The 19915-nt window shown below is 45.0% G+C and overlaps 1 protein-coding gene across 4 annotated transcripts in view; it reads left to right on the forward strand.

Moving 5' to 3' along the window:
* The first annotated feature begins 17444 nt into the window (after window positions 1-17444).
* Window positions 17445-19915, forward strand: part of IQSEC3 (IQ motif and Sec7 domain ArfGEF 3) — a 75565-nt gene continuing 73094 nt past the window's right edge. For all 4 annotated transcript variants that reach the window (XR_009549564.1, XR_009549563.1, XM_060190319.1 and 1 more), the window contains exon 1: window positions 17445-18053. Coding sequence is in view for 2 of the 4 variants with exons in the window: in XM_060190319.1 (XP_060046302.1) it covers window positions 17536-18053 (518 nt within the window). In the remaining 2 variants the exon portion in view is untranslated. The remainder of the gene's footprint in view (window positions 18054-19915) is intronic.

Consider the following 19915-nt stretch of genomic DNA (forward strand, 5'->3'; position numbering starts at 1 on the left):
TAAACTATCAATAGGCTTCTTAGCTTAATCACTGACTCCTGACCAAGAGATAAAGCAGGGTGTGGCAGAGATAATCCAGTGGTTATGCAAAGAGACTTTCACAGCCCCTCAGCTATGCCACCGAGGTATAGGTCTTCTCCTGAGTTTCCTGGTTAGATCTCTGTCCCCTGGTGTCCTTCCCTGTTGCTGCTCCAGATTCTGAGGGTAGTAGCAATGGAGACTCAGAGTTGCACTTGGTGAGTCTCTGGGGAGTCCTCTCCTCCCTTAAGCTGTCCCCTTGTTGGTGGAGCAGACTGGAGGTGGTGTCTCAACTGATAAACTGCTGAACTGTTAGCAGTCACTTAATCTCTCCTTAGGCTCCTCTCTGTCACCAGCCACACGTGTTTGTACTCACCAGTGATTTACTGGTTTCCTGTGGTCATTCTAGTCCTGTCTTATTTCGTTCCCGGGTGGTCTCCTTTTGTATTCCTAGTTGATCCGGGAGAGAAGAGGAGAGGAGAGGAGAGAAAGCGATCTGCTGCTCGTCGTTCCGCCTCAGGAAGTCGAATCCCAGGGAAACCTTTTATTAGTGATTTAATAGTGATCAATAAGGTTATAAGATGGGGGGTAGTCCCTGTGTTCTATGCAAGGCCTTACTCTAAGCTGTGCCTGTCATCTCACATACCTACACAGCCTCTCTCCCCAAAGGTTTCTCTCCACATCATGCCCATCAGAAGGAGAGGCTTATATAAGGAGACTTGGAGTCCAAAGCTTGTTCAGCAGGTAGAGTGCATGCCTTTCCATGTGTGAGGCTCCTCCCAGGGTCAATACTGGTGCCACGTGGGATCACTGTGGCCAACACCAAAGAAATTCCATTGATGATGGAGCAGTCTTTGGTACCTTGCTCATAAAAGTAGATAAAGGACTGGAGAGAGAACATGATTCTGCAAAAAGACTTTCCCTCCTGAGGCTCTGAGGTCCCAGGTTCAGTCTCTAGCATCATCTTAAACCAGAGCTGAGCAGGGGCCTGGAAAAGCAAATGAATAATCAATCCCACCTCCAACCCAAGTCAGATTAAAAGTATCAAATAAGAAATTGATCTGAAGAGGTGACCAAGCAATGGCTAGCTTGAAGTGGCCCTAGGCTCATTCTCTAACATAATGTGTACACACACACAAACTTGGTTTACAGCCTTGATTTTTGCCTTGGTCAACTGTGTTACCTCCACAAAGCTCCTTGCCCTCTCTGAGCCTCTTTCTCACATTTGGGGCAGCTGTGGGCCCTATTCACTCACTGAGCATTGAGTGCCCCGCACATCACATGCTCTTCACTCAGCCCGACCCCAAGCCTGGCTGCAGACTCAGTTGTCAGTCCCATTTTACAGCCCAGGGGACTGAGAAGCAAAGATATTTTAAACCGTAAAGCAGAATATAAATGTTGGCTTCGATTTTCATCATTGTTGTTACATAACAGTCAGGCAAACACTGGTGAGAGCATCCCAAATGTCACAAGGAGAGAGACTTTGCTTTACTTCCCCAAAGGCTGGTAACCTGGCTTGTTTTCATCCCTGGTAACAATCACACAAGGTTGGGGGTATAGCTCAGTGGTAGAGCATTTGACTGCAGAATCACACAAGTTATGTGTGCACCAGGAGAAACTCTGTCTCTTTCTCTGTCTCTCTGTCTCTTTCTCTGTCTCTCTGTCTCTGTCTCTTTCTCTGTGTGTGTTCTGCTTGGAGGCAGAGGGATGAGAGAAATGGGCTTTAGGAACTGGGCAGTGGCACACCTGGTTGAGTGCACACATTTCAGTGCACATGGACCTGGGTTCAAATCCTCAGTCCCCATCATCAGGGGGACTACTTCATGAACAGTGAAGCAGGTCTGCAGGTGTCTTATCTTTCTATTTTCCTCTCCCCTCTCTCAATTTCTCTGTCCTACCTAATAAAATAGAAAGAAAAACGAAAAAGTGGCCAGCAGGAGTGGTGGGTTTGTAGTGCCAGACTAGCCTACTCTGATAATGTTGCTGGCAATAATAAAAAAAAAAAGGTCCTGATTGCCCTTGCTGTTAGTCTGGAATCCACTGACCTGTGGGCAGGATAGATCCTGCCACTGTCCCCACTCAGCCCCTGTGTGGCAGGGCCAGGGATGACACCCAAGCTGAAGTATACAAAGAGACTCTAAAAGCTTCTTTTGTTCTTTTTCTTCCCTGTAGGCAATGGGAGCCTGAGGGTTTTTAAAGTATAAGTAGGCTTTTTAGCTTAATCTCTCACTCTTGACCAAAAGATAAAGCAGGGTGGGGCAGAGATAATCTAGTGGTTATGCAAAGAGACTGTCACAGCCCCATCTAGGCCACCAATCTTCTCCTGAGTTTCCTGGCTAGTTCTCTGTCCCCTGGTGTCAGCACAGGGCCTCCCCACTGCTGCTCCAGCTTCTGAGGGCAGTAGCAATGGAGAATCACAGTTGCATTTGGTGAGTTTTAGGGGAGTCCTCTCCTGCCTTCAGCTGTCTTTTTGTTGGTGAAAAAGACTGGAGGTGGTGTCTCAACTGGTAAACTGCCAGACTGTTACCAGCTACTTAATCTCTCCTTAGGCTTCTCTCTGTCCACAAGTCACACATGTTTGCATTCACTGGTGGGTTTGCATTCATTGGTGGGTTCCTGAAGTCGTTCTATTTCTGTCTAGTTGCAGTCCCAGATGATCTCCTTTGGTATTCCTAGTTGACCCGGGAGAGGAGAGGAGAGAAACACCTAAGCTGAAGTATAGACTCCTCTAATGGTGGGAATAGGATGGTAGCGCATTGGGTTAAGCACATGTGGCACAAAGCACAAGAACTGGAGTTCAAGCCACTGGCTCCCCACCTGCAGGGAAATCGCTTCACAGGCGGTGAAGCAGGTCTGCAGGTGTCTATCTTTCTCTCCCCCTCTCTGTTTTCCCCTCTTCTCTCCATTTCTCTCTGACCTATCCAACAGCGACAACATCAATAACAACAACAATAATAACTACAACAATAAAACAACAAGGGCAACAAAAGGGAATGAATAATAAAAGAAAGACTCCCCTAAGGGCATGTACCTTGTGGGCAAAAGGAGTAAGCCTCTGTTCCACCAGGAGTTGGGAAATAAGAGAGACAGTAAATTAGTGCTCTGCTCTAAAGACCACATGCCTCACAGATCATGCAGGTGGCAATTCTCTCCCTCTCTCTCTTTTTCTCTCTCATATATATATATCCTCATTCTTTCTTTTATTCCCTTTTTGACTAGAGCACTACTCAGCTTTGGCTGACTGTGGTGCTGGGAATTTAACTGGTGACCTCAGAGCCTCAGACATGAAAAAGTCTTTTGCAGAACTATTGTTCCATTGCCCTTGCCTAGGTGGTCATTTTAAAGAATACTTTATATATTTACTAACACAAGAAACAGTGAAGGAGAGGGAGAGAACCAGAGCACATGTAGTGCTGGGTATTGAACTCAGGACTTCAGAACTGTAAACCCAAAGTCACTGTGCCACCTCCTAGGCTGCCAGGTTTTTATCTTTTAATGTAGCATTTAGACATTTATTTATTTTTTAATTTTTTAATTTATTTCCTTTTTTGTTGCCCTAGTTGTTTTATTGTTATAGTTATTATTGATGTTGTTGTTGGATAGGATAGAGAGAAATGGAGAGAGGAGAGGAGGACAGAGAGGGGGAGAGAAAGATAGACACCTGCAGACCTGCTTCACCGTCTATGAAGTGACTCCCCTGCAGGTGGGGAGCCAGGGGCTCGAACTGGGATCCTTATGCCGGTCCTTGCGCTTTGCGCCACCTGCGCTTAACCCGCTGTGCTACTGCCTGACTCCCTAGACATTTATTTTTATGAGACAGAGAAGAGAGAGAGGACAGAGAGTAATGGTGGAGACAGAAGGAGAGGGAGAGAGAGAGAGGCAGAGAGATAAGGAGAAAGAGGGAGAGAGAGGGAGACAGAGAGGAGAGGGAGGAGGGTGGGGGAGAAGGAAGGAGACCAGAGTACTGCTCAGTGCAGAAGATGAAACCTAGGGCCAGAGGCCTGCACATCCTGAGCTCTGCCACTAAGCTGTCTCCAGCTCACCCACATTTTTTCTACTCCCATCAAACTACCTGAAAGAATGATTTTACAAATGTATGTTACAGGAAATGTAGACATGAACTTCTGCAATTGCAGTTTGGGAACAGTTTATTGCTCATTGTATAAACATAGAAAAGTACACACACACACACACACACACACACACACACACACACGGGGGGGGGGGTAATTGAATGTCCTATAGTGAGATCTTAAAAAGAGAAACATCTGGGCCTAATGAGGTAAAGTGCACTTTCCTATAATGAAAGTCTTCCTCATAACTACATAGAACTGTTCCCTGTCTTCTCTCTACCTCCACCAGCCACCACCCCAATCTTCCATGGAACATATAGCATTTGAACGCCTACTGTGCTATGGATCTGGCATTAGTGCAGCTTGGGGTGAGGGGTGGCTGTCCAGATTTATAAAGCACTGTCTTGTGTATTTATTTGATGGTGAGCAACACAGAGAAGAGACACCTGCAGTATTGGCAAAGCTCCCCCCCGCCCCCGTAAGTGGGACTTGGGGCATGAACCTGGATCTTCATATATGATATAATGTGTGCACTCCACTGGGTGCACCACCACCTGACCTGGCCCTGATTTTTGCCCTCAAGGAGCTTGCAGTCTAGGAGGCAGAGAAAATCATACCCAAAGCAGATGGTGCCAATGAGAGACCTGGATAAGGTGTCATGAGACTCAAAAGTGAGAAGAGAAAATAGAAATACTCATGACTGCAAGTGACACTTACACTGAGCCTTGAGGAGACAGAATCAGGACGTGCAGACATTCTGGGTGAACAAGAACATTTCAGACATGGTAGAAAATACTAGAAAGACAAAGGAAATGTGTAGCTGGTTCTTAGAGGAGTATGTGGTCTGATTTGGCTGGAAAGTGAGGTGTCTTGGGTGGAGGGCAGCTGGAGGGAGCCCGGGGCTAGTCTGCAGGTGCTTGGCTGGGGATTGGCTCCTCCCACTTCTCACCTCTCCATCTTCCTAGGGAGAAGACTGTGTATCCAAACGGAGACTAGAATCCCTGGCCAGCACCCCCACCTGTCTGTCAGGAAACCCACAACCTCCCAATGCCTAAGAGTATCAGTTACTGCTTCCCGACCATCCTCAGGCCTGGGAGGGAGGCTGATGTGATCATGAAGATGCCTAGTAAACTGCAAGGTGCTGCACTTTTTCTCCCCATCAGGGTCACTGCTGAGGCTCAGTGCCTGCATTAATCTACAGTTCCCAATAGTCATTTTCTTCCTTTCCTTTAGATAGCGGGTGAGAGACAGAGAGAGACAGGGAGAGAGAGAAGGAGAGACACCACAGCACTGCTCCCCCATTCACAAAGCTTCCTGTCAGCAGGTGCTCATGTGTCACCTGGGGCTCACACTCTGATCCTTGTGCATAGAAAAGCATATGTTCTGGGAGTTGGGTGGTAGCACAGCAGGTTAAGCACACGTGGTGTGAAGCACAAGGACCAGCATAAGGATCCCGGTTCAAGATCCTGGCTCCCCACCTGCAAAAGAGTCGCTTCACAGGTGGTGAAGGAGGTCTGCAGGTGTCTGTCTTTCTCTCCCCCTCTCTGTCTCCTCTCTCCATTTCTCTCTGTCCTATCCAACAATGATTACATCAATAACAACAACAATAATAAAACAAGGGCAACAGAAGGGAATAAATAAAAATTTAAAATCTTTAAAAAATCTAAAAAGGGGGAGTCGGGCTGTAGCGCAGTGGGTTAAGAGCAGGTGGCGCAAAGCACAAGGACCAGCATAAGGATCCCGGTTCGAACCCCAGCTCCTCACTTGCAGGGGAGTCGCTTCACAGGCGGTGAAGCAGGTCTGCAGGTGTCTATCTTTCTCTCCTCCTCTCTGTCTTCCCCTCCTCTCTCCATTTCTCTCTGTCCTATCCAACAATGACAACAACAATAATAACTACAACAATAAAACAACAAGGGCAACAAAAGGGAATAAATAAATAAATAAAATAAAAAATCTAAAAAGGGAGTTGGGCGGTAGCACAGCGGATTAAGCGCATGTGGCTCCAAGCACAAGGACCAGCATAAGGATTCTAGTTCGAGCCCCCGGCTCCCCACCTGCAGGGGAGAAACTTCACAAGCGGTGAAGCAGGTCTGCAGGTGTCTACCTTTCTCTCCCCCTCTCTGTCTTCCCCTCCTCTCTCCATTTCTCTCTGTCCTATCCAACAACAAGGACATCAATAACAACAACAATAAAACAACAAGGACAACAAAAAGGGAATAAATAAAATAAATAAATATTTTTAAAAATCTTAAAAAAAGTGAGAAAACCATATGTTCTATATGATTTTTATATGTGAGCCACCTGACACCCCATAAGACAATTCCCTACTGCCTCCCTGCCCCAGCCCTGGACTTCTCCACACCTATGGGACATTAGAATCACCTGGGCTGCAAACTTGGAAATAATCCAGATGTCCAATGACAGATAAATGGCTAAGGAAGTTATGGTACATATGTTACACAGTGGAGTATTATGTAGCTGTTAAAATGATGAAATCATATCCTTTGCAATAGCGTGGTCAGAACTTGAAGGCATCATGTTGAGTGATACAAGCCAGAAAGAGAACAACCAACACCGAATGATCTCACTTATAGGTGGAACTTAAGAACAAAGAACAGTAAAGGAAAACACAAGGTGAAACTTGGACTGCATGAGCATATTGCACTAAAGCAAAGGACTCTGGAGAAGCAAGGTACAGGATAAAGGGGCACTGGGGTCCTTGTGTGTCTCCTAGACACCAATCAAGGGGAGATGAGAAGTTATGCCTATATGTTAGAGACTGAATGGGATGCATTGGATCAACCTTCTCGTGGTGCATCCCGTGAGTGCCCATTTATTGGGAAAACTGACGATCCTTCCTAGCCGACTGAATCCACACGGATCCCAGTCACTTTCAAAGCCAGCAACAAGCGGACATCAGGCTCAACCTGACGCTGTTGACTGGCTACGGAAGAAGGGCAAACGCTAGAAGAAGAAGAGACTGAACCATTAACTTCTATACCCCAGGGGGGGGAAAAAGAATCATCTGAGCTGCTTGTGAAACATGAGGGTTTGTTTCTGACCATAAAAAGTCAGCCAGAATCGAGCCCCTGGCTCCCCACCTGCAGGGGAATCACTTCACAGGCGGTGAACCAGGTCTGCAGGTGTCTATCTTTCTCTCCCCCTCTCTGTCTTCCCCTCCTGTCTCCATTTCTCTCTGTCCTATCCAACAAAGACAACATCAGTAACAACTACAATAATAACTACAACAACATTAAGAAAACAACAAGGGCAACAAAAAGGAATAAATAAATATTTAAAATATTAGCCAGAAGTGGACATCCAGGTGGTGGTGCACTTGGTTAAGTGCACACATTACATTAAGGACCTGGGTTCAAGCCCCTGGTCCCCACTGGCAGGGGGAAAGCTTCACAAGTGGTGAAGTAGGGCTGCAGGTGTCTCTGTGTCTTTCCCTATCTCCTTTCTCCTCTCATTTTCTCTCTGTCTCTATTCAATTAAAAAAAGTAGCCTTAACAAAACAGAAACAACAAAACCAAAAACTCAGCCAGAAGCCTACTAGACAATGGTGCTATCCCAATGGACACAGGCATTTAAAAACCAAAAAATAGATGATTCTTCTCCTTTTTGTCACCAGTGTTATCTTTGGGGCTCAGTGCCTGCATGATACTCTTAGTGGCTATTTTTTTTCTTTTTTTAAAAAAATTATTATTTGACAGAGAAAAATTTGATATGGATGGGGGAGATAGAGGAGAGAGACAGAGAGACACCTGCAGCACTTGCTTCACCACTCATGAAGCTTCCTTCCCCTGCAAGTGGGGAGCAGGAGCGTGAACCTAGGTCTTTGCACCTGGTAAGGTGCACTTAACCAGGTGCACCACTGCCTTGCCCTGGTGTAACCCTTCTCAGGCCACACTTTTATGGTCACGTTTTCTTGTGACCACAGCCAGGAGTGATGTCTGCCTTTAGGGAGTCATTCAGTTAAGTTATATCCATCTGGATAATCCAAATAATCCAAATAATTCAGTTAAGATACTTAACTTTTGGAAGCCTGGCAGTAGAACACCAGGTTAAGCGTACATAGTGCAGAGCTTTAGGACTAGCCAAGGATCCCGGTTTGAGCCCCCGGCTTCCTACCTGCAGGGAGCTTGCTTCGCAAGCGGTGAAGCTGCTCTGTAGGTGTCTATCTTTCTCTCCTCCTCTCTGTCTTCTCTCTCAATTTTTCTGTCTTCCTCTTTCAATTTTTCTCTATTCTATCCAACAACAGCAGCAGCAACAACAATAACAATTAACAGCAACAACAACTGTGGAAATAAATGGCCCCTAAAAATAGTAGATTCATAGTGCAGGCACTGAACTCGTGTTAACCCTGGAGGCAAAAAAAAGACACCTTTTTTAAAATTTAATTTTATTTATTTATTTTCCCTTTTGTTGCCCTTGTTTTTTATTGTTGTTGTAATTGTTGTTATTATTAATGTCGTCGTTGTTGGCTAGGACAGAGAGAAATGGAGAGAGGAGGGGATGACAGAGAGGAAGACAGACACCTGCAGACCTGCTTCAACGCCTATGAAGCGACTCCCCTGCAGATGGGGAGCTGGAGGCTCGAAACTGGATCCTTACCTGGTCCTTGCACTTCGCTGCCTGCGCTTAACCCGCTGCGCTACCGCCCAACTCCCGATACTTAGCTTTTTACAAAAAGGTATCTATTTATTAATGAGAGAGGAAAGAGAACCAGAACATCACTCTGATACATATGTTGCTGGGGGTGAAATTCAAGATCCTATACTTGAGAGTCCAATGTTTTTTTTTTTTTAATATTATTTTATTTATTCCCTTTTGTTGCCCTGGTTGTTTTATTGTTGTAGTTATTATTGTTGTTGTTATTGATGTCGTCGTTGCTGGATAGGACAGAGAGAAATGGAGACAGGAGGGGAAGACAGAGAGGGGGAGAGAAAGGTAGACACCTGCAGACCTGCTTCACCGCCTGTGAAGCGACTTCCCTGCAGGTGGGAAGCCGGGGGCTTGAACCGCGATCCTTACACGGGTCCTTGCGCTTTGATCCACGTGCGCTTAACCCGCGCTACCGCCCGACTCCCGAGAGTCCAGTGTTTTATCCGCCATGTCACCTCTAAATTTCTTTTTTCTAAATTCTTAATTTAAATGGCATCTGCAAGGGCTCTCTGCTATGGAGGATAAGATTCACAGGTTCCCCGTGGACACATTAGGAAACCATTATTCTACCTCCTACATATGCACAAATTCAGTAATCACAAAGCTGAAGTAACAGACAATTTCTTATAGAATCCCCATCAAAATAGACTTTTTTTCATAGCCATGAAAGAAGTTGTAATTTCAAAATTGTGATGACTGAACTCACATAGAGTATGCCCTTTGACTATAAAGGAATTAGATAACAATCGTAGAGATATTAGGAAGTAACAAGGGGAAGCACAATATAGTTTTGAACTTCAGGAAATTAAAACAAAATTGGGGGGATGGAGCTTAAAGTAGTGCACGTTGGGAACTTTAGAGCTCTAAGTGTTTATATTAAGAAAAAACAGAGAGCTCAAATAAATCACCTGAGCTCTTATCTTTGATGCTTGTAAAATGAGAGCAAATAGAAACAAGTGTAGGTGGGAAAGGAAAAATAGAGGAGTTCAATGAGACAGAAAATGGATAAACAATACGAAAAAATGACATCAAAAACTGTTTGGAAAATATGTAAGTGAAGAAAGCACTAGCTAGACTAATCTAGAGAAAAAGAATACACAAATCACAGATATCAAGAATGAAACAGGAGCCATCATCATATAGCTTACAGTTGTGAAAATGTTAATAAGAATAAAAAAGGATATGAGAGAGAGAGATGAAAAGTCCTTTTCAATTCTGGCATATGGTGATGCCAGGAAATGAACGTGGGGCCCTTGTTTGAGTTCTCAGATGGAAGTCTGGTGTGCTACCTCTGCACTGTCTCTGTAGCCCAACAGTAAAGTATAATAAATAGCTTCATGCCCTTAAGCTTTAGTGGAATTGGATGCATTTCTTGCACGTGCACTCATTTCCTATTGTTGCTGTTAAGTTTTAAGATAATGACTTTAAACATCTTGCATTTGTAAACTTATTCCAGAAGTCAGAAGTTCAAAATGAACTTGGCTAGGCTGTCCTGCTTCAGGAGGTTCTAAGAGAGTCTGTTACCCTCCCTTTTGCAGTTTCTACAAATTGGTACTGGCATTCTTGACTTCTTGCTCCTCTACAGTAATTGTCTCACTCTGACCTCTACTTCTGTTGTCACATCTGCTCACTGACATTCCTGCCTCCCTCTTAAAGGCTCTGGTGATTACAGTGAACTATCCAAGATAATCCAGGATAATCTTGCCATTTCAAGATCCTTAATTTAATCATATATTTAAAATCCCTTTGCCATGTTAGGTAACACATTCACAAGTTCTGGGGATTAAAACATAGATAACTTTGATCCCAACACCCACATAAAAGCCACAGCAATACACAGAACACATAGAACACATAGGAACAGAGTTTTCACAGTAAGAGACGAAACAAAACAAAACACAAAACAAAACAAAACAAAAAAATATAGGTATTGGGATACACAAAACAACTTCTCCACAGAAGATCAAAGCCCCTCTACTTTACAATAAGCCACAGTTATAAGAGGGCTAAAAGTTATAGAACTTGAACCTGGCAAGCAAGAGAATGCTGTGGGAGTCGGGCTGTAGCGCAGCGGGTTAAGCGCAGGTGGCGCAAAGCACAAGGACTGGCATAAGGATCCCAGTTCGAGCCCCGGCTCCCCACCTGCAGGGGAGTCACTTCACAGGCGGTGAAGCAGGTCTGCAGGTGTCTGTCTTTCTCTCCTCCTCTCTGTCTTCCCCTCCTCTCTCCATTTCTCTCTGTCCTATCCAACAATGATGACAACAACAATAATAATAACTACAACAATAAAACAACAAGGGCAACAAAAGGGAATAAATAAAATAAAATAAATTAAATTAAAAAAAGAGAGAATGCTGTATTGAAATCCCAGCACTTCAGTCTTGATGTTCTATAATAAATAAAAACAAAAAATTAAAAATGGTAAAGAAGGAGAGAAGATATGATGACAGCTCTCCCTGACTACCCATGGAAGCTTTCCAGAGAGCTGGACACAACCAAATTGGAATTTGGTTTCTTTAGTAATAGACCTTGGGATGGATTCCTGGCTCACAACCTGCCAGATTTTATTCCTTAACAGACTCAGAGTTTGTGCAGGGTTATCACTATCTAGACTGAAGTCCTAGTTATATGTCAGACCTGAACTCCTCACAGTAACCTAGTGGCTATTCAGTATTTGAAGTCCAAGGTTCTGGTTGCTAGTTTAAATCACAGATTCCCAGACCCAGATGCTTATGGGGAATTGAACTTAATGAGAAAACAGAAGAAACTGCCTACACTGTTGGACTATGCCAGCATATAGAAGAAATCCCCAAATTCAACAGTGTAAACCTCCTAAAGAAGATAGTAAGTCTATGGGCATAAGGATACTCATTGAAATGCATTCAGTGGAAGAAATCTTCAGTAAGCTAGAGAAAGTATGAATTCATGGCAGAAATCATAGATAAATAATATAGTAGTTAAGCTAGAAAATACATTAGAAGGGTCCACTAGTTGAAAGACAGAAGCCAAGAATTAAAGTAAATTGGTGGGTAGGATAGAGGAAACCACTAAGAAAATTCAGCAAATAAATAAGTCAAACGAATTAAGATAATATAATAGAGTTAGGAGATGCATCAAGAGGCACAATATTCACATCACAGAGGTACTAAAAGCAGAAAGTAGAAAGGGATAGAATCCTTATTTGAAGAATATTAGCCAAGAACTTCCCAGGATGAAGGAGATAGATCCAGCAGTTTAAAGATTTTCAGACAAAATAAATCCAGACCTAAGTTTACCAAATCAAATAACAATTAAAATGGCAGAGACCAAAGATAAAGAATTTGAATGCAGCAAGAGAAAAAGCTAAGAGTCACCTACAAAGAAACCCCAATAAAACTATCACAGACAATTGACAAATAATATATGTTGAATACTTATATCTGATAAAGACTGATTCCAGAACTTTTAACTTGGGTTTGGGAGATGGCTCACTTGGTAGTAACACAATTTACTATATGCAAGGACCCAGGTTTGAGTCCTTGTCACCACATGGGAGCACCTGCAGGGAAAAAGCTTCATAAGTGGTGGAGCAATGCTGTGGTGTCTCTCCTTATCTCTGTCTCTCCTTTTCCATTTATCTATGTCTCTCATTTTATATCATGAGGAATGAAAAAAATGGCCACCAGGAGTAGGGGATGTGTCCAGGAACCAAGCCTCCGTGATAATAACCCTGGTGGCAAAAAAAAAAAAATCATACTAAATTTTAGGACTAGTTCAATGAGTAAAGCACACACTTTCCATGTTCAAAGTCACACACACACACACACACACACACACACAAACACACACCTCTTAACATTCAATAATAAGAAGACAAATAATTCAATAAAAACAGCATGCAAAGAAGATAAGCAAGTGATCAATGAGAAGTTGCTCAACAACATTAGTCATCTGAGAACTGTTTCTTAGAGTCACATTAACATCCTATTACTCATCAATTATGTTGACAAAATAAAACAAATGTCATAAGAGTTTGAGATATCTGAACCTCTCATACATTGTTGGCGAGAATTAAATGCAACCACTTTAGAAAACAATTTGGCAGCTTCTCATTTTCAAGTTAAATATATACTTAGTATATGACTCAGCAGTTTCATTTCCAGATTTTTTTATTCCTGATAAAATATATGAAACAGAAGATATATGAAAACATTTGCTTGCACAATGATTTGTCCATTAATGATATCAAGGGTTTTATTAAAAATGATCCAAACTTGGACACAATCAAAATGTCCTCAACAAGTGAATAAATGAATTATGTTCCATCTATATGAAAGAATGTTATACAGGAATAAAAAGCAACAAACTATTGGTGTCCATAACAGAAAAGATAGGCCTCAAAGCATACTGAACTGAAGATGAAGGACACAAAAGAGTGTATACTCTATGACTGACATTTATATGGAACCCTAGAACAAGCAGAATTAATCCACTGTGACAAAAAAATAGACCAGATGCTTTCACCCTCAGTCCATCAGCCACTGGTCTACAAGAGAGCACAAGGTTATTTTATGCAGTGATAAAAATGTTGATTACATAGGTGCACACAAATGTCAACATTCATTGAACTGTGTACTCAAAATAGGTGCAAAGAATTACATATAAATGGAAAACTTAATAAAATCAATTTTTCCAATGCTATAAAAAAGCTTAAAAAATGAAAACACTTGAATCCCATTCCTGTGATTCTAACATAACAGGACTAAGCCAGGCCTAGGAATCTGCATTTGAAACAAGAGTTCTAGTACTGTCACAGGCTAAGAAGACTCACTGTCTAGTTCCTTTCCTCTTCTGCTCTGTGCCTGACAAATTAAAGTGATCTATTTTGGGGCAGGGTGGTGGTGCAGCCGGTAAAATGCACATAATGTAATTGTTAAGTCCTTTTGATTGACTGATCCTCTGAGCATTAAGTAGTGTCCATTCCTATCTTTTTTAATCTTATCTATTTTAAAGTCTATCATGTCAGATATGAGAATAGCTGTTCCTGCCCTTTTTTGTGGGCCATTGGCTTGTATGATAGTTTTCCATCCTTTCACTTTAAGTCTGTGTTTGTCTTGTTGAGTTAGGTGACTTTCCTGTAGACAGCATATTGTTGGGTTGTGTTTTCTGATCCACCTTCCTACTCTGTGTCTTTTAATAGGTGAATTCAGGCCATTGACATTTATTGATATCAAAGATTGAAGATATTTTAACGCCATTCTTGTAGAGTTTTAGAGTGTTTTGATATATGGCCTATTTGTGGTGGTCTGGTTGTTTATAGGAGACCTTTCAGAAATTCTTTCAGGGCAGGCTTGGTGATGGTTGCTTCCTTCAACTGTTGCTTGTCTGAGAAGGTTTTGATGCTTCCATCTAGTCTGAATGACAGTCTAGCAGGATATAGTATTCTTGGCTGAAAGCCTTTCTCATTGAGCACTCGATAGATATCTTGTCATTCTCTTCTGGCCTGTAGTATTTGTATGGAGAAGTCTGCTGCTCATCTTATGGGTTTTCCTTTGTAGGTGACTCTTTGTTTTTCTCTTGCAGCCTTGAGGATCCTTTCTTTATCTTTATTCCTTTCCAATCTAAGTATGACATGTCTTGGTGTCTTTAGGTCTGGGTTAATTCTGTTTGGGACCCTCTGGGCTTCTTGAATCTTTATGTCTTTGGTGTTGTCTAGACTAGAGAAATTTTCAGCTATTATGGCCTGGAGAATGCTTTCTTCCTCCCCTTCTCTTTCTTCCTCTGGTATGCCAATAATGCGTATATTGTTTCTTTTGAAGTCATCCCATAGGACTCTGTTGTTGTTTTCAGCATCTCTTAATCTCTTTTTGAGATCTCTTACTTCTTTTTTAGTTGTCTCTAATTCATCCTCAATCTTGCTAATTCTGTCTTCAGCCTCATAGATTCTATTCTCTCTGCCCTCTACTGCTTTCTGGAGTTCATCTATTTTGTTGCCCTGCTCTGATACTGTTTTAGCTTGTTCAGCTAGTTGCCTTCTTATTCAGCGATTTCAGCTTTCAGCTCTCTAATAACCATGAGATAATTAGAATTTTCTTCCATTTTCTCATTTGTTGTTCCTGCATTTCTGATCACAATTTTTTCAAATTCTTTACTCACTCCTATTATTATTTCCTTAGCTAATGTTTGGATGTTGAACTTGTTGTTTTGTGCTTCACCCTCTGGAGGACTTTTAGCTGGACTCTTGTCCTGGTTCGAGTCTCCAATATTTTTTCTTGTTGTTTTAACCATTTTATATATGTTAACAGTTTTTTCAGACCCTGAGTTGGAGCTCAGTGGTGTAAAAGCCTCTTTTTTTTTCTTCCCTGTAGGCTATGGGAGCCTGAGGGCTTTTAAACTATCAATAGGCTTCTTAGCTTAATCACTGACTCCTGACCAAGAGATAAAGCAGAGTGTGGCAGAGATAATCCAGTGGTTATGCAAAGAGACTTTCACAGCCCCTCAGCTATGCCACCGAGGTATAGGTCTTCTCCTGAGTTTCCTGGTTAGATCTCTGTCCCCTGGTGTCCCTCCCTGTTGCTGCTCCAGATTCGGAGGGTAGTAGCAATGGAGACTCAGAGTTGCACTTGGTGAGTCTCTGGGGAGTCCTTTCCTCCCTTCAGCTGTCCCCTTGTTGTGGAGCAGACTGGAGGTGGTGTCTCCACTGATAAACTGTTGAACTGTTAGCAGTCACTTAATCTCTCCTTAGGCCCCTCTCTCCTCTCTGTCACCAGCCACGCGTGTTTGTACTCACGGGTGATTTACTGGGTTCCTGTGGTCATTCTAGTCCTGTCTTGTTTCGGTCCGGGTGGTCTCCTTTGGTATTCCTAGTTGATCCGGGAGAGTGGTAAAGTGCACATAATGTTATGCACAAGGATCCAGGCTCCAGGCCCTGCTCCCCACCTGCAGGGCAAATTATTCACAAAGCAATGAGGCAGGTCTGCACGTGTCTATCTTCTTTTCCCTCTATCTATCTCCCCTCAATTTCTCTCTGTCTATCCAGTAAAATAGAAAAAAAAAAAAAAAAAAGGAAAAAATGGCTTCCAAGAAGGATCAGTGGATTCGTAGTGGAAGCACCAAGCAACTATTTCCATCCCTTAGCCGTTTTCTGCTGTCTTCTGATCTCCTAGTTTGTTTAATTCCTTATCACCTTTTCTTTTTTTTTTTTTTTTTTTTTTTTTTTTTTTTTTTTTTTTAAATTTTTTTTTTTTAATATTTATTTTTATTTATTCCCTTTTGTTGCCCTTGTTGTTTTATTGTTGTAATTATTATTGTTGTTGTTGTTGTTGGATAGGACAGAGAGAAATGGAGAGAGGAAGGGAAGACAGAGAGGGGGAGAGAAAGATAGACACCTGCAGACCCGTTTCACCGCCTGTGAAGCGACTCCCGGGCAGGTGGGGAGCCGGGGTTCGAACCGGGATCCTTATGCCGGTCCTTGTGCTTTGCACCACCTGTGCTTAACCCGCTGCGCTACAGCCCGACTCCCCCTTATCACCTTTTCTTTCTGATTCCTTCTCATACTTCATGATCCAGTTTGAAGAACTTTGTCAGATCTTAGAAGGCCGCCATAATCACACACAGCCTTTCTTTCTGCTGAACTCATATGTCACTTGGCTTGAAAGGCCCTTATAAAAATCTTAATTTATATTTTAGATCTGTGCATAAGTCATATCTACTAGAGTGCAGTTTTCTTGACTATCTATTGATTTATTTACCAGAGCACCATTCAAATATCTAGCTACTGGTGCTGGATATCGAAACTGAGATCTCTTGCAGGCAAGTCCCACACATTAGCACTGTGCTATCTTCTCAGTCCTTCCTTGATTATGGAAACTATAACTTGGGGCTGGGTGGTGTTGCACCTGATTGCACATTACCATGCACCAGGACCCTGGTTCAGACCCCGGGTTCCCACCTTCAGGGAGGGAAGTTTCACAAGTGGTGGAGCAGGTCTGCAGGTGTCTCTCTTCCCCTATATCCTCTTCCCGTTTCAATTTCTTTCTGTTTATAAAATATCCTAGTCAGCTTTATCTTACCCACTATGTAGCCTAGCCTGGTAATATGCACCTCACAAATGGTTTTCAAACAGGGTGATTTCTTTAGAAGCCATTAGAACATGGCAAAGACACCCTGGTTTACTTAGCCGGTGTTCCTTGCTGAGTGGACAGAACCATCCTGAGGCCTCTTTTCCAGAAGGACCCCAGCAACAGCCTCCCTCTCTTTTTTCTGCCTCCTTGTGTTCTCTCTCTCCTGTACATTTATTTATTTATTATTTGATCAGAGAGAGAAATAAAGACACCTGTGAGAGCTCAACCAGATGTGTTATCAGCCCGCCCCTGTCCTAGGATTTTCTTCGCGTCCCACCTCACTCCCCAGTCCTGCTGCTCAGTGTCGCAAGATTGCTGACCCATTTGGGGTCGCGACGGTCCTTTGGCTACCCGCCCCCCTCTCAGGCCGGCCCGAAGGTAGGTGGGTGCGCCAGAGGGCCGGCGCCGGGCCCTGGGTACGGGTGTCTGCAGTGGCAGTGACGCAATGGGCTGGGGGTAGGGTGGGGAAAGGGGCGGGGCCAATCCGGGCAGTCCAGAAGAGAGGGGAGGGGGCGGAAACAACCAGAAGGGGCGGGGCCAAGGGCACAGCCCGGGGAGGACGGGCAGGGGGTGGAGCCGAGCAGGGAAGCCGGGAGGTTGGAGTAGGCGTTCGGCCGGGCAGCCGGTCTCCTGCGCCGGCCGCGGAGGGAAGGCAGGCCGGGCGCGGCGGCGGCATGGAGAGCCTGCTGGAGAACCCGGTGCGCGCCGTGCTCTACCTGAAGGAGCTCACGGCCATTGTGCAGAACCAGCAGAGCCTCATCCACACGCAGCGCCAGCGTATCGACGAGCTGGAACGGCGGCTGGACGAGCTGAGTGCCGAGAACCGCAGCCTGTGGGAGCACCAGCAGCTGCTACACGCGCAGCCCCCGCCCGGGCTCGAGTCCCCCGCTCCCGCGGGCCCCGCAGCCGCCTCCGCCAGCTCTGAGGCGCCTCAGTACCGCGGACAGCTCCCGCCCGCCGCGCCCGAGCAGCCGCCGGCCCAGCACCACGGACAGCTCCCTGCACAGCCCCCGGGCCCGGGAGCGCGAGCCCCTGCGCCCCCCGCACCGCACCAGCACCCTGCGCCCCCCGGCGCTGCCGCGGACAAGGACAAGGACAAGGAGCGCCCCCCGGCCTGCTGTGCTGCTGCCGGAGCCCTCCTACAGCACAAGCCGCCCGCCCTGGGCAAGGGCGTCCTGGGCCGGAGACCTGAGTGAGTGCGAGCGGGTAGGAGGGAGAAGGGCTGGGGCCGAGGGGGGGACACCGAGAAGCCCCAGGCACCAGGGTGACGCCGAGCCAAGTCGAGATATTTGGGGTGGGGGGAGCGTGTAGGAAATTTGGGGGTACGATATCTCTGTTTGAGGGGGCTCTGGGGGTGTCGTACCACAAGTGGGTATATAGACCGCCATGGGGGGGGGTGGGCAAAGGAGAACAAGAATGGGCTTGAAGTGATGGGGGTTACTGGAAGCCTGTCTTGAAGGGAGGCATTGGGGAGCGGTCAAAATTAAACGGAAGAACAGAGAATAGCTGATTTTATTTTAAGTTGGAAATAAATGGGAAGTTTGGGAGTCAAATTATTTGCCTCTAGAGTGAAATATGAAAAAGACAGGAGCTTGGCAAAGAAGCACGCTAAGAGCTCTAACAGGCTGAGGAAGAATAGGGGTCTGCAGGTCCCAGGACTCAGGGAGAGGGTGCGAGAAAGCACGGGGACCTGAGAGGGAGGAGGAGGAAAGGTGGGAGGGAGGCTCCTCAGAGGAAGGAGCTGGCTCTGTAACCCAGGCAGTGGTGGTTGAAGCCAACAGTGGCTCCTCTGTGTGGACCTTAGTTGGGCCCGATTTTACTGAATCCTCACAGGACCAGAGGGGGACAAGGAATCTCCCCTCCATACCCCTAGCTCCACCACCCCCCCCCAAAAAAAAAAAAAGCCTGTGGAGGACTTGTTTCTAGTTTGAGGACTCAATCTGGAGATCACGTTTCCTTCTGACTCAAGGAGGATCTCTATGCCAGGCGGCTGGCAATTGTGGAAAGGGAACAATGACGAGAGACAGTTGGCAGATTGAGTTGGCATTTGGAGGTAGTTCCTGCTTAAATCTCTCTGCTATGGCTGGCGTCTGCAAGCCGTGTCTCCCGTGGCTACGTGATGATCACCAGAGCCTCATATTTGGTCATGAGAAAAATAGCCTTAATCCTCAGAGAGGGGATGGCAGACTCTATCCCCCCCACACTTTTTTTTTTGGGGGGGGAGACAGGCTGGAATATTTTCTTCTCTGTAGTGAGAAGTCTGTGACCATGTTGTCTTCTGTCTTCCCATGAGATTGGTCTTGGGGAAACTGCATGGGGGACACACTTGGGAGAAACCAGCACCCATTGGGCGCCTGTCCCTGACAGTGGAGGCTAAGCTAGGTTGGTTGGGGAGAGGAAAGAGGAAGGAAGAGAGCCAAGAACCCCATCTTCATCTAGCCTTGTTCTGGGGAGAGCGAAGGTGATGTAGTGTACTCCTTAAAATCACATTTTCTTCTCACATCTACTATAGAGTTTAAGAAGTTGGGTCACGACGTGTTAGCTCACAGGGCAGAATTTACCAGAACCCTGGGGCCTTCAGGGTGAGACTCTAGGATAATCTGATTTGACAGATCTGAAGCATTTGGTTCAAGCCCAGGAAGATGGAGATTCCACCCCCAGTCCCCTCAGTTGCCATTTGTCTGTTCTTTGGTTTCTTGGTGCCTCATCTAGCAGAAAAAGCAGAAAAATCAGTTTCCCTTGGTGCCTCTGGCCTGATGTAAGGCACCACTCTTCCAGGGCCCTGTGTCTCCCCAAAGAGGGGCATGAGAATAGTTCTCTTCTCTTTCTCCAGGGACAGCCATAGCTTCTGGTGGTCATGCTAGCATGGCTGGTAACTGCAGGCCATGTCTCCTTGGCTAGGTGATGATCACCAGAGCCCTGTGTTTGGTCATGAGAGAAGTAGTCTTATTAATCCCCAGAGTGGGGATTAGTTCTGTGTCCTCTGGCATCTCTGTCCTCTGGCAGTGCACCCCCATCTCTGGCACTTTTTCACTCAGGTGACTGTGTGAACAG

This window comes from Erinaceus europaeus, chromosome 4 (genome assembly GCF_950295315.1).
Source record: "Erinaceus europaeus chromosome 4, mEriEur2.1, whole genome shotgun sequence".
Classification (NCBI taxonomy): domain Eukaryota; kingdom Metazoa; phylum Chordata; class Mammalia; order Eulipotyphla; family Erinaceidae; genus Erinaceus; species Erinaceus europaeus.